At 43.4% G+C, this 14,162-nt stretch overlaps 1 protein-coding gene across 1 annotated transcript in view; it reads right to left on the reverse strand.

The window, feature by feature from the left end:
• Positions 1–14,162, reverse strand: part of acaa2 (acetyl-CoA acyltransferase 2) — a 61,712-nt gene that overhangs the window by 16,502 nt on the left and 31,048 nt on the right. The window contains exons 5-6 of the mRNA XM_072252189.1: positions 10,770–10,917; positions 6,496–6,671 (exon numbers count right to left, since the gene is read on the reverse strand). Of these exons, the coding sequence (XP_072108290.1) occupies positions 6,496–6,671; positions 10,770–10,917 (324 nt within the window). The remainder of the gene's footprint in view (positions 1–6,495; positions 6,672–10,769; positions 10,918–14,162) is intronic.

Here is a 14,162-nt window from a genome sequence, read left to right on the forward strand (position 1 = left end):
TGCCCTGGGCAAGAGGCGCTGGCTATCCACTCTATCTATTCCTCTTATTATCTTGTACACCTCTATCATGTCTCCTCTCATCCTCCTTCTCTCCAAAGAGTAAAGCCCTAGCTCCCTTAATCTCTGATCATAATGCATACTTTCTGAACCAGGCAGCCAGAATGCAGACTGCCCCCAGCGTATACTCAGGTGTGTTGGTTCTTTACATAAACGTATTTTACATGTTTCGATGACACATGATAAATAATCTTGAACTTACTTAATTCTTCTTGTTAACTACTCCCAGCCTGATTTAGTTAGGAATTGGATTCCTAACTTTTGATGAGATAATTAGACCATTAGCCATGCTGTAGGAGCAGAATTGGGCCATTCAGCCTATCAAGTCTCTCCACCATTCCATCATGGCTGATTTACTTTCCCTCTCAACCACAGTCTCCTGCTCTCTCCCCTCAATCTTTGATATCCGTACTAATCAAGAACCTACCAATCTCTGCTTTAGATATACTTAGTTACCTGGCCTCCATAGCCGTCGGTGGCAATGGATTCCACAGAGTCACCACCACCTGGCTAAAGAAATTCCTCCTCATCTCCATTCTAAAAGGACATGTGTCAGCATTCTGACTTGTACAAGAGTCTGGACAGAACATGGCTCTGGTACAGCTTCACCTTGGTGTGGAGACTGTACTTGGTTGATTCCCATACATATGTTGGTCATTGATCTGAAGATGTTTCTAGCTTTGCTGAGTCTCCATTGGATGCCATATGCCTTGACGGGAGGAGGAGACTCTACATTGAGAGTCACGGTCTCAGTCTTTCTCTTCATAGTTATTAACTTTTTGAAGTATCGAAATAGATCCATTTTCATTCCAGGCCATTTCTGGCACCGCCAAGCCTCACAGCTTGAAACTGCAGTGAACAAAGCAGTTCTGAATTGTCTTACTGCATAATTCTCGCAAATGATCAGTGTCAAAAAAACACTGCTTTTTGAACACAAGCACACACAACTGGTGCTATTTAAAACACGTTCAATCCAAGCACAGTGTAATGTCTAACGCCCTGATGCTTGTTAGAGACTGTCTCCTGGCCCAGTTAAGTACCATTGATCTGAAGATGTCTCAAATAAATGAAGGGGAACCCGGCCATTTTCTCGATTTGTTTTTATTCTTCAAGAGTTGTCACAAATAAACGGCTGCCTCATTAACTGATGGCCCAATTAACTGGAATCCACTGTACTTTGTCAAGCTCAATTCAAGGGCTCAGAGGATGAGTGACCTGTGAACTTTTACAGTGAGGGTTAAGTAGCAGATAAGCTGAAATAGAAGAGATGTAACAGACATGTAACAGGTTAAAGTGGATGTGCAGGGAAGAGCTCACTTCAGGATCAAATCAAAAGTCTAGATAGTACACAGATAAGGTCATCTGGGTACAGAATGCACTGTTTGTCTTATTTGAAGTAGCAGAGATGTTCCCAAGAGCAACACGTGATATGACAACATTTGACAGCCATGCAAGGTCATATTTTGACAGCTGGGTGAAACGTTGGTCAAAGAAATAGATTTTCTTTAGATGACATGATAGTATAGTGGGTAGCAGGTAGTGGGCAGCATAATGCTATTACAGCGTCAGTGACTGGGTTCGATTCCCACAACTACCCGCAAGGAGTTTGTACATTCTCCCCATGGGTTTCCTTCCACATTCTAAAGTCGCACGGGTTAGTAGGTTAATCGGCCACATGGTGTAATTTGGTGGCCCGAGCTTGTTGGGCCGGAAGGCTGCGTTACCACACTCTATCTTTAAATAAATAAATTAAAATTTTGATAAGGATTTCTAAGCTGACACTTTCCCATGACACGATGCCATTCAGCCCATCTAGCCAATACCAGTTTGCAGAGCTATCCCATTCCTCCATGTATCTCATTATAATCTATTCTCTCACACATACCAATTACACCCTGTTGTTTCTCTTATCACCTATTTTCAAGTCAAGTTTATTGTGATTTAACTACATACATGTATACTGTCAAATGAGACAGTGTTTCTCTGAACCAGGGTGGGTGTACATAAATAATAAAGTAACGATGAAATCTACAAATGAATTACACATAACTAAACTGCATAAATTAAATATTGTAAGAAACAGAACAGACTAACCAGCGACACTGGCATGTGATGTGGCTGGAAGTTCAGAAGCCTAATGGCCTGGGGGAAGAAGCTATTTCCCATCTTGACCGTTCTTGTTTTTAATGCATCTGAGTCTCCTGCCTGATGGCAGAAAGTCAAAGAGGATGCTCGATGGATGGGTGGGAACCTTAATAATACTAACGGCACTGCATACGTAGTGCTCCTGATAAGTGTCCCCGATGGATGGTAGGGAGAACCCTATGATCTTCTCAGCTGTACTCACAGTCCTTTGTAGGGACTTCAGATCCGATGCTCTGCTCCCAGACGTGATAGAGATACAACTTGTCAGGACACTCTCAATGATGCTCCTATAAAATGCAACTAAGATGGCGGGGGGGGGGGGGGGGAGCCTTGCTTTCCACAATCTCCTTAGGAAGTGGAGACGCTGCTGGGCCTTGTTGTTCAGGAAGCTAATACTGAGACACCAGGTGAGGTTGTCCATGATGTGAACTCCCAAGAACTTGGTGCACTTAACTTTCTGTACCAAAGAGCCATGTATGCGCAGAGGGGGGTGGTTCATCTGCACCTTCCTGAAGTCCACAGTGATTTCCTTTGTCTTCTCCATGTTCAGACTTGGGTTGTTCTTCTCAGACCAGTCCACCAGACACTCCACTTCCTCTCTGTACTCTGTCTTGTCATCGTTCTTGATAAGACCAACCACTGTTGTCATCCACAAACTTGACGACACGGTTTGAGCTGAATCCTGCGACACAGCCATGTGTCAGCAGTGTGAACAGCAGCGGGCCGAGCACACAGCCCTAGGGAGCAGAGTGCTCAGTGGAATGGGACTAGAGATGCTGCTGCCCACACAGACTGACTGTGGCCTTTCTGTTAAGAAGTCCAGGATTCAGTCACAGAGGGAGGTGTTGCGACCCAGCAAGAACAGTTTCCCCACCAGTCTCTGGGGTATGATAGTGATAAACAACAATCTGAAGTCTATAATCGGCAGCCTTGCATATGAGATTCCTTTTTCCAGGTGAAATAGGGCAGAGTGGAGGGTGAGGCTATTACATCATCAGTGGATCGATGTGAGTGATAAGCAAACTGGAAAGGGTCCAATATAGCGGCTTTAATGAGCTCCATGACCAGCTGCTCAAAGTACTTCATGATGGTTGATGTTAATGCCTCCGGACAACAGTTATTCAGGCAGGTTACTGTCACCTTCTTTGAAACTGGATTGGTGGTTACCACCTTGAAAACTGAAGGGACAGTGAACTGTTCCAGAGAGACGTTGAATATATCTGTCAGCACCTCAGTTAGCTGGGCTGCACAGTCTTTCAGAACCCAAACTGGTATATTATCGGATGCTGCAGCTTTGCATGGATTGACTCTGGCCAGGGATTTCCTCACCAGCACTTTGTTCTCCGCATCAAGCTGGGCATAAAAGACATTCAGCCTGTCGGGGAGTGAGGCATTCTGGTCACTAGCATGCAGGATAGACTTGTAGTGTGTAACTCTCTGAATTCCCTGTCACATGTGGCTTTTATCCCTGGTATTACAGAAGTGGCTGTCTATTCTTGAGAATACTCCTATTTTGCTTTCCAGATGGAGCAGGAAAGCACAGTTCTTGTTTCCAAGAGCTGTCACACCCCCCAGTCTAAAGGGAGCATCACGATGTTTGCAGTAAGCCATGGCTTCTGATGTGCTCTCACGTGGATGTGCTTCATGATGGTAACATTCTCAGTCCACTTCTCTATGTAGCTGATCACAGAATCCACATACTCCTCAATGTTAACGCGGTTGCCATAAGTAGCAGCCTCTCTGAACGTTCTCCAGTTCATGTTTTCAACGAAGACCTGCAGTGCTGACCTTGCTCCTTCGGGCCAGGTTTTCACCCCCTATAGAACTGGTTTGACATATCTGATCGGTATGATAGAATTAGCATTACAGGTAAGTGATTTGAGAGCCCAATGTGGGGGCCAAAGGACCTGGTATGTCCGTATAAACCAGGTCCAGTGTACTTCCACCTCTGGTAGCAAAACCAAATTGCTGGTGGAATTTAGGAAGGACTGTTTTTAGGTTCACATGGTTAAAAATCACCTGTGATAATGAAGATATCTTTGGGGTGTTTGATTTGAAAGTTACCAATGATGCTACAGACCTCACACAGTGGGGGAAATATATACAGCTACCAACACAACTGTTGTGAATTCCCTCAGTATAAAAAACTGTTTGCACTTCACAAAAAATGACCTCAATCATTAGTGAACAGTGGGACACCACTGCTAAAGGGTCCGTACACCAGTTCCTATTTATGTAAATACAGATAGCGCTACTGTGGTCTTGCCTGAGATTGCTGGGTTCCTGTCAGCTTGAAACGCGCTGAAACCCTTCAGGTGGATAGCTATATCTGGTATGGAGTCATGAGAACAAGCAAGCAGATGTTCCTCGTCTCTCGCTGGTTCAGTCTCAAGCACAGGTAGTCCAGTTGACTATTATTACTATTTACTATTATTAGGGGATTTAACCAAGTATGTCCTTCGCAAACATGTTCTTGTGTATTTATATTTATTAGGATTTTTATTATTCTGTCCTTTTGCGCTGTATCGGATCTGGAGTAACAACTGTTTCACTCTTCTTTACATTTGTGTACTGGAAATGGCTTAACAATCTTGAATAGGAGAGAAAACTAGAGAACCATCTGAATGGCACTTAGATGTCCTCCTTGTGACTGCAAGATGGCAGCCACTGGATCAAACTGTTTAATCGTTATTTTCTTTGCAGTTTAACAATTAATTATCTGCATGTATTTTATATAATTACTTATACACAAGGAACTTCCTAGTATGCTCCCTGGTGGTCACAGTATGTATATGCAGCTGTTCAGTGTTCCCCTAGTGGTTACACTGGTACGATTTGAGAAGCTTCTCTGTTCTGCATTATTTGAATAAGCTTTCTCATTGATTGATTCTTTCTACAAAGAATCGATCAACATCTGCCTTAAACACAAGAAAATGGTGCGATCGTAATGTACACACATGTTTGTGTTTCTAGGACGGAGATTAGCTTTATTTGTCACATGTGCAGTGAAACATACAGTGAAAATGCACCATTTGTGTCAACACCCAACACAGTTTGAGGATTGTGCCCACTTCCAGCACTAACACAGCATGCCTATAACTTACAAACCCTAGCCCGTACATCTTTGGAGGAAACCGGAGCACCCAGAGGAAACCCACGCAGTCACAGAGAGAGGTACAAGCTCCTTACAGCCTAATCTAAGCTGGAGAAACAGAAGTATTTGACAGCAGACTGTGTCAATGTACACATACTTAATTCACGAGGGAAGTGGGATGCCACAGCAGCATAGCGGTTAGCACACCGCTATTAAAGGTCGTGACGCTGGAGTTCGGAGTTCAATTCCACCGTCACCCATAAGGAGTTTGCTTGCCCTCCACATGAACACGATGCTTCCTCTCACAGTCTAAAGACATATAGGCTAGTTGGTTAATTGGTCATTGTAAGCTGTCCTGTGATTAGGCCAGGGTTAAATAGGTGGATTGCTGGGCAGTTGGGCCGAAAGAGCCCGTTCCACACTATATCCCTAAATAAGTAATCTAAGCAAGAGAAATAAGAACACAAAGAGATCCTGCAGATGCTGGAAATCTAGAGCAACACACACAAAGTGCTGGATGATCTCAGCAGGTCAGGCAGCATCTATGGAAATGAATAAACAGTCGATGTTTCGGGCTGAGACCCTTCATCAGGCCTGGAAAGGAAGGGGGAAGACACCAGAATAAAAAGGTGTGGGGAGGGGATGGAGTATGCGCTAGAAGGTGATAGGTGAACCCAGCTGGGCAGAAGCAGGGGGATGAAGTAAGAAGCTGGGAGGTGATAATTAGGAAAGGTAAGGGACCGGAGAAGGAGGAACCTGACAGGAGAGGAGAGTGGACCATGGGAGAAGGGGAAGGAGGGGAACCAGGGGGAGGTGATAGGCAGGTGAAGAGAAGTAGTAAGAGGCCAGGGTGGGGAATAGAAGAAGGGGGAGGGGAAAAGAATTACCAGAAAAATAAATCGTTGTTCATGCTGTCAGGTTGGAGGCTACCCAGATGGAATATGAGGTGTTGTTCCTCCACCCCAAGAGTGGTCGCACTGTGGCAAAAAGATAAGGACATGTCGGAACAGGAACAGGGACAGGAACTAAAATGGTTGGCTACTGGGAAGTCGTGCTTTCAGTGAATGGAACAGAAGTGCTCGACAAAGCAGTCCCCCAATTTACGTTGGGTCTCACCAATGCAGAGGAGTATATAAAACTACTTGACAGTAAACCTTGTCAATGCAGCTATTTGACGAGGAAAGTGCACTGGAACTTACTGAGGCATTTGCTGCTGTGACAGTGCCATTTTCCTTGAACACAGTTGGTAGCTTGGCCATCTGCTCCGCCGTGGTCTGAGGTCTGGGGTGCTCGTCCTGTGCTAAAACTTCCTTTCCTTTCTTGGTTTTCACATCTATGGGAGCCATCTCTTCATTGAAGTAACCAGCATCATGAGCTGCATCACATCAACAGCAACACAATAATGTACAGTTTATCACAGTAAATGCATATATACATCCTCCAAGCCACTGCTACACTTTTAACCAAAACCAGGATGAGGGACCAGATCACACCCATCCTAGCTACTCTGCATCGGCTTCCTGTATCCTTAAGAACTGATTTTAAAGCCCTCTTGCTTGTTTTTAATGCTCTCGGTGGTCTGGGACCAGAGTACATCACAGAATTGCTTTTGTTTTATAATCCTGCTCGAGCTCTCAGGTCCTTGTCCACTGGTTTCTTAAAATTTAAACTATCTCCCTCAAAAGACGATTAACAGGACAGCTTTTTTTGAACGATGCTCTTAAAATGTGGAATCTAATCCCTAAAACTAGAAGGGATGCAGACGCAGCTGACACTTGTAAACACCAGCTCAAAACCTTCGCTTCCTTCTGTGTTCACTTTGACCAGCAGAACAGGGAACCACTGTGTGGCCCATGTCTTCAGATGATCCTTCGGTCTCAGTATCTGAAGATGACATGCAGGAGAGTCATCTTCAAGAGAGTCAATCCAAGGAAAACATCCAGTCCAGACAGAGTACCTGGCCGGGTATTGAAAACCTGTGCTAACCAACTGGCTGGTGCACTCACGGATAGCTTCAACCTCTCGCACCTGCAGTGTGTGGTACCCACCTGCTTCAAGCCGGCTTTAGTCATACCAGTACCCAACAAGAGCATGATAACCTGTCTAAATGACTATTGCCCAGTGGCATTTACATCCACAGTGATGAAGTGTTTTGAGAGGCTAGTGTTGAAGCATATCAGTTTCTGTCTGAATGATGACTTGGATCTGCTCCAATTTGCCTAACAAAGCAACAGGTCTACAGCAGGTGCAATCTCATTGGCTGTTTACACAACCCTGAAACATCTAGACAGCAAAGATGCATACATCAGGATGCTCTTTATCGATTACAGCTTGGCATTTAACACCATCATCCCCTCAAAACTAATCAGTAAACTCCATGACCTGGGCCTCAATACTCCCTTATGAAATTGGATCCTGGATTTCCTCGCTTGTAGACCCCAGTCAGTTCAGATTAGCAATATCTCCTCTACAATCTCCATCAGCATAGGAGTACCGTGGGGATGTGTACTTAGCCCCTGCTATACTTGATTTACACCTACGACTGCAAGGCTAAGTACAGCTCCAACGTCATAACAAGTTTGCTGATGACACCACTGTTGTGGGCTGTTTCAAAGGGGGTGATGAATCAGCGTACAGGAGGGAGATTGAAATCTTGGCTGAATGGTGTAACAACCTCTCACTCAATGTCAACAAGACCAAGAAATTGATTATAGACTTCAAGGGAGGGAAACCAGAAGTCCATGAGCCAGTAATCATCGGAGGATCGGAGGTGGAGAGGGTCAGTAATTTTAAATTCCTGGGTGTCACTATCTCAGAGGACCTGTCCTGGACCCATCATATAAATATAATTGCGAAGAAAGCACGACAGTGCCTCTACTTCCTCAGGAGTCTGCGGAGATTCAGCACGTCATCAAAAACATTGTCAAACGTCTCTATATGTGTGTTGGAAAGTGTACTGACCGGCTGCATTATGGCCTGGTATGGGAACACCAATGGCTTTGAGTGGAAAATCCTACAAAAGGAAGTGGATTCAGTCCAGTACATCACGGGTAAAACACTCCCATCCATTGAGCACATCTACATGAGACATTGCTGTAGAAAAGCAGCATCCATCATAGGTCCTCACCACCCAGCCCAAGCTCTTTCCTCGCTGCTGTCATCAGGTAGAACAGGGGTCCCCAACCTTTTTTGTACCGTGGACCAGTCTAATATTGACAATATTCTTGCGGACCGGACGACCTGGGGGTGTTCAAGTAGGGTTAAACTCACCTCAACATGTCTTTTACAGTTAGTGTCGCCAACTTTCTCACTCCCAAATAAGGGACAAAAGTAGCAGTCAAATCCCGGGACACTTTACCCCTGAAAGACTAGAATGACCATGAAGCCTTGCGCGGGCACCTGTGTGCGCATGCGTGACGTGCACATGTGATGTGCGCATGCGTGACGTGCGCATATGATGTGCGCATGCGCATACATGATTTTTTCCCACAAACCAGTTTTGCCTCCATCTTCCCGACTATACTGTACATACATTATTTCTACTTTATATAGGCTGTGTATTTATCATATCATTCCTGCTTTTACTATATGTTAATGTTATTTATTTCCGGTTTTATGTCTTATTTGGTATGATTAGTTAGGTTATTTTTTGGGTCTGGGAACGCTCAAAAAATTTTCCCATATAAATTAATAGTAATTGCTTCTTCGCTTCACGCCATTTCGGCACGAAAGGTTTCATAGGAACGCTCTACATTAGTGGGGGAAATATGGGACAAGGGCGGTCCCGTATGGGACAAACCAATTTAGCTCAATATACGGATGTCCCAGCAAATACGGGACAGTTGGCAACCCTATGTTCAAGTTCAACAGTGCATGACAGGGAATGAGGGAAGGTGCAGCTGACTCATATCGTTTCCTCACGGCCCAGTACCACATGCTTTGAGGCCCGGTACCGGTCTGCAGCCTGGTGGTTGGGGACCGCTGAGGTAGAGGTACAGGTGCCTCAGGACTCACACCACCAGGTCCAAGAACAGTTACTACCCTTCAACCATCAGGCTCTTGAACATTTTGTGTGTGTGTGTGTGTGTGTGTGTGTGTGTGTGTGTGTGTATGTATGTATATATATAAAATGAAAATTATGTAAGCAGTGCAGAAAGACAGGGAGGAAAATAGTGAGGTAGTGCCCATGGGTTTACTGTCCAATCAGAAATTAGATGGTAGAGAGGAAGAAGCTGTTCCTGAAATGTTGGGTGTGTCTTCAGGCTCATGTACCTCTTCCTTGACAGTAGCCATGAGAAGAGGGCATGTGCTGGGTGATGGGGATCCTTAACGATGGATGCCTCTTTTTGAGGAATCACCTTTTGAACGTATCCACGATGGTGGGGAGTCAAATGCCCATGATGAGTTTCATTGCTAAAAAAATGATTCCTCATTCAGGCTTTTAATATTTAAAGGTCCCATTTCCAATTTAGTTACAATTAGTATGCCAAATACGAGGGGTGATTGATAAATTCGTGGCCTAAGGTAGAAGGAGATGAGTTATTAACTTCAAACTTTCTGCATTATCACTCAAAGAGTCGAACTGCACGTGCATGTAACGAGAGCATCTTGGACCTTCAGGTGGTCCACAGCAGGGGTGATTGATAAATTCGTGGCCTAAGGTAGAAGGAGAAGGAAATACAGCTCTCGTTACATGCACGTGCAGTTCTACTCTTTGAGTGAAAATGTAGAAAATTTGAAGTTAATAACTCACCTTCTTCTACATTAGGCCATGGACTTATCAATCACCCCCGTTGTGGACCACTTCTGGAGGTCCAAGGCGCCAACTTCTACAAAGAAGGGATCTGTATGCTCCACGACCTCTGGACTAAGTGTGTAAATGTAGGAAAAATAAATGTGTTAGGTTTTCTAAAATTGACTCCTTCTACTTTAGGCCATGAACTTATCAATCAGCCCTCATATGTTAAACTGGTTTAAGTCCTATTGTGTTCGACCGCAGACTGCTGCAATATTCATGGACTCAAGGTCTTGGACTAAATTTTTTTGTGTGACTGTTACTTTACTGATATCTTATATGTGCAACATGTGCCTTGTGCTGTTTGTGACTGCTGATATTGTGTTTTGCACCTTGGCCTGGAGTAATACTGTTTTGTTTGGCCGTATTAATATATGATCAAATGCCAATGAAACTTGAACTGGTCTCCTTGTGATCTTCAGCTGGTTTGAGATCTCTGCTTGTAACAAATGCACTCATGAGACTGAGTAGTTGAGATTCTACTTACTAAATTCCAATCAGAAAACATGCAGAAAGATCTGTTTAGAATGTCTTATAGATTCTAAAGTAACTTAATTAAAGCTCTATAATATTTGCAGTGAACTTCCATCTTAGTTTCAAATATTTACCTTCCATTATTTACGTTTTTCTTTGATGGTCTCTGAAGTATATTCCAAAGTACATACTCTGTATGCTTACCTGCTTTCCATCTCTGCTGTGATTTCAATGCAAAAGCATCACATTCACTCCTACTTATTTCATACTGATCAGCAAGATTTTCGGCTGTAAGACCCATCGGAGTTTTAATGTAGAGGTCAGTCAGTCCTGTCCATAAGGTGTCCTCCATCTGTAATGAAATGAGTTTAAATCTATTTCGTGAAATAGAACATTAAACATGATAAGACCCTAAGACATAGGAGTAAAATGAGGCCATTCGGCCCATTGAGTCCATTCTGCCATTCCATCATGGCTAATTTATTACCCTTCTGCATCCTAATCTCTTGTCTTCTCCCTGTAACCTTTAAAACCCTAATATATCAAGAACCTATCAACCTCCGCTTTAAATATATCCAATAACTTCACAGCTGTTTGTGTCAATGAATTCCACGACTCACCACCTCCTGGCTGAAGAAATTCCTCCCCATCTGTTCTAAAGAGACATCTTTCTATTCAGAGGTTGTGCCCTCCGGTCCTAGACACCCCATTATAAGATAATCCTCTCTATGTCCACTCTATCTAGGCCTTCCAAAATTTATTGGAGAATGGGGAGGGGGATATATTAAAACCTATGCTCCAGAAAGTACTGGCCCAGAACCATCAAATACTCTTCATACCTTAATCCTTTCACTCCAATTTGATGGCAATACTTCATTTTCCACCAGGTACAAGCTTAAGTGGCACGGTAGCACCACAGTTAGCTTTGCAGCGCTAGCGCTCTGGGTGCAATTCCTGCCGCAGATTGTACATTTATTTAGAGATGCACACAGAACAGGCCTGTCTGGCATAATGAACCACATCACCCAGTAACCCAGCTCTTCAGCACTATCCTAATCACAGGGCAATTTACAACGGCCAAATAACCTACTAAACCCGAAAGTCTTTGGAGGCTGGGGGAAACCACAGCGCCCAGAGGAAACTCACATAGTTCACAGGGAGGAAATACAAAACCCATTACAGACGGCGCTGGAATTGAACTCTGGAATGCCAGCAGCTGTAATAGTATTGCTCTGTAGGTACTGGCAGTTAACACGGTGCTATTACAGCTCCTGGTGTTCCGGAGTTCAGAATTCATTCCTGGTGCTGCTCTGTAAAGACTCTCTGCTCGTCCTCCCTGTGGAATGCGTGGGTTTTCCCAGGTGCTCTGGTTTCCTCCCACACTTCATGGGTGTACACATAGGTTAATTCATCATTGTGAACTGGGTTAGGGTTAATCAGGCTTGTTGGGGGTTGCTGAGACGGCATGGCTTGAAAGGGCAGAAGGGCCTACTCTGTGCTGTAGTGCTAGACAAATAAAAAATAAAAATAAGTAAAATAAACGCTGCCTATCTTGTTATCCACTTTGAAGCTCAATCTTTAGCACATCCTTGCACTATGATGGTTGTTAATGCAAACATCACGTCTCACTATAATTTTTTCAATGTACATGTTACATATAAAGCTAAGCTTCAATCTTTAATCCGGTGAAAAATGAAGTAAATGCCATTAAGTTGGAATATTTTTCACTCAGCTCGACACCGATCAAATCACTGGAGGAACTGTGGATATGAAAGCCTTCATCACCATGAAAAACAGAACACAGCTATTCTAAAATCTTCTGATGACAGACAGCCAAACCCCCAATCATTGATAAAGCTAAGTGATAGTATCAATTTGGTCTGCAAGCTTCCTTGAACTTGTTTACAATGGTGCAAATCACATTTTTTTATAGATTTTTTTAGATTATCAGGACACTCAGTCCTTGTTTATTGTCATTTAGTAATGCATGCATTAAAAAAATGATACAATGTTCCTCTGCTATGATATCACAGAAACACAAGACAACACAAGACTAAAACTGACAAAAACCACATAATTATAATACAGTTACAACAGTGCAAAGCAATACCATAATTTGATAACAGCAGACCATAGGCACGGTAAAAAAAAGTCTCAAAGTCCCGATAGCCCCAACATCTCACGCAGATGGTAGAAGGAAGAAACTCTCCCTGCCATGAGCTTCCAGCGCCGCAAACTTGCCGATGCAGCATCCTGGAAGCACCCGGCCACAGTCCGACTCTGAGTCCATTCAAAAACTTCGAGCCTCCGACCAGCCCTCCGACACTGAGCACCATCTCTGCCGAGCGTTTAAACTCATAGTTGCTTGGATTCATGCAGGCCAATTAACACGACCCCATTGTCTTAACCTTCAGCTGATGCTTTTGCGAATGTCTCATGGTCACTATTTTGCAAATTGTATCTCCTAGTCTGTGCCCCACAGAAGGTATTGTTTATTTGCAATAGTGTGCTTTTAACTTCAATTTATAATTTATGCTAAGAACTGAAAATTGGTTCTTGTTTGAATTAATATTTGCTTTATTCACAAAACTCTAGAATACTTCCTAGAAGACATCTACTGGAACAGAACATCCCTTTTGATACAAAACCTACAAAGACCAGTTATTCATCTCTTTCACATGCTGGCCACAGAATGCAGCATACAAGTCTGTTTACTTTATCACTGGGTTCATTCAAAATTTAAACCACCAAAGACAATAAGAACAAGATCTTTGGGACAACATCAGTTTAGAGTTTCCCTACAGGATGTACTGGAATGCACCATTGTTTCTTCTTGGTTAGTGGTCAACATCTTGAAGTTCCTATTGCACAATAAGCCAGAAGCACCAAAAGTAAGTACTTATTTAGTTTGAAGGGAAGATCTAATACCTTCTCCTTCAAAACAAAGATGGATTTGTTAGGATAAACATCCTTAAAAACAAACGAGAAAAGGCTAAATGCACTGACACTATAATATGCATTGGATTATAAAATAGTCATTTGCCAATAACACTCAATAATTGAGTTCCGACTGTATATTGAGAGTTGTTAACACATCAAGTTCCATTTAGGGCACTTTAATTTTAAGCATCACACACAAAATGCTAGAAGAACTCAGCATGTCAGGCAGGATCTACAGAAATACATAAACATCCGATGTTTCGGGCCAAGTCCTGAAGAAGTATCTTGGCCTGAAGCATCGACTGTTTATTCATTTCTATTGATGTTGCCTGACTTGCTGAGTTCCTCCAGCGTTTTATGTGTGATGCTTTCGATTCCAGCATCTGCAGACTTTCTCATGTTTAACATTACTTCTATTTAACACTTAAGTGACAAATCTTACTCCATTGAATTGCACTCTGATGCAGGAACCCAGTACCCTGGGTTAGAATTTTTTATGATACTTGTAACTATACAACTATGTTTCTACATGGGATGATGGACATCTGGAGTCCAGGCCTCCATTCTGCACTTGAAGGCCTCCGGCGTGAATGGGCGATGAAGGACATCTCTGGCTGCTGGGCTATCGAGCGTCAATGGGTCCTGGGGTAGGATATC

This window comes from Mobula birostris, chromosome 3 (genome assembly GCF_030028105.1).
Source record: "Mobula birostris isolate sMobBir1 chromosome 3, sMobBir1.hap1, whole genome shotgun sequence".
Lineage (NCBI taxonomy): Eukaryota > Metazoa > Chordata > Chondrichthyes > Myliobatiformes > Myliobatidae > Mobula > Mobula birostris.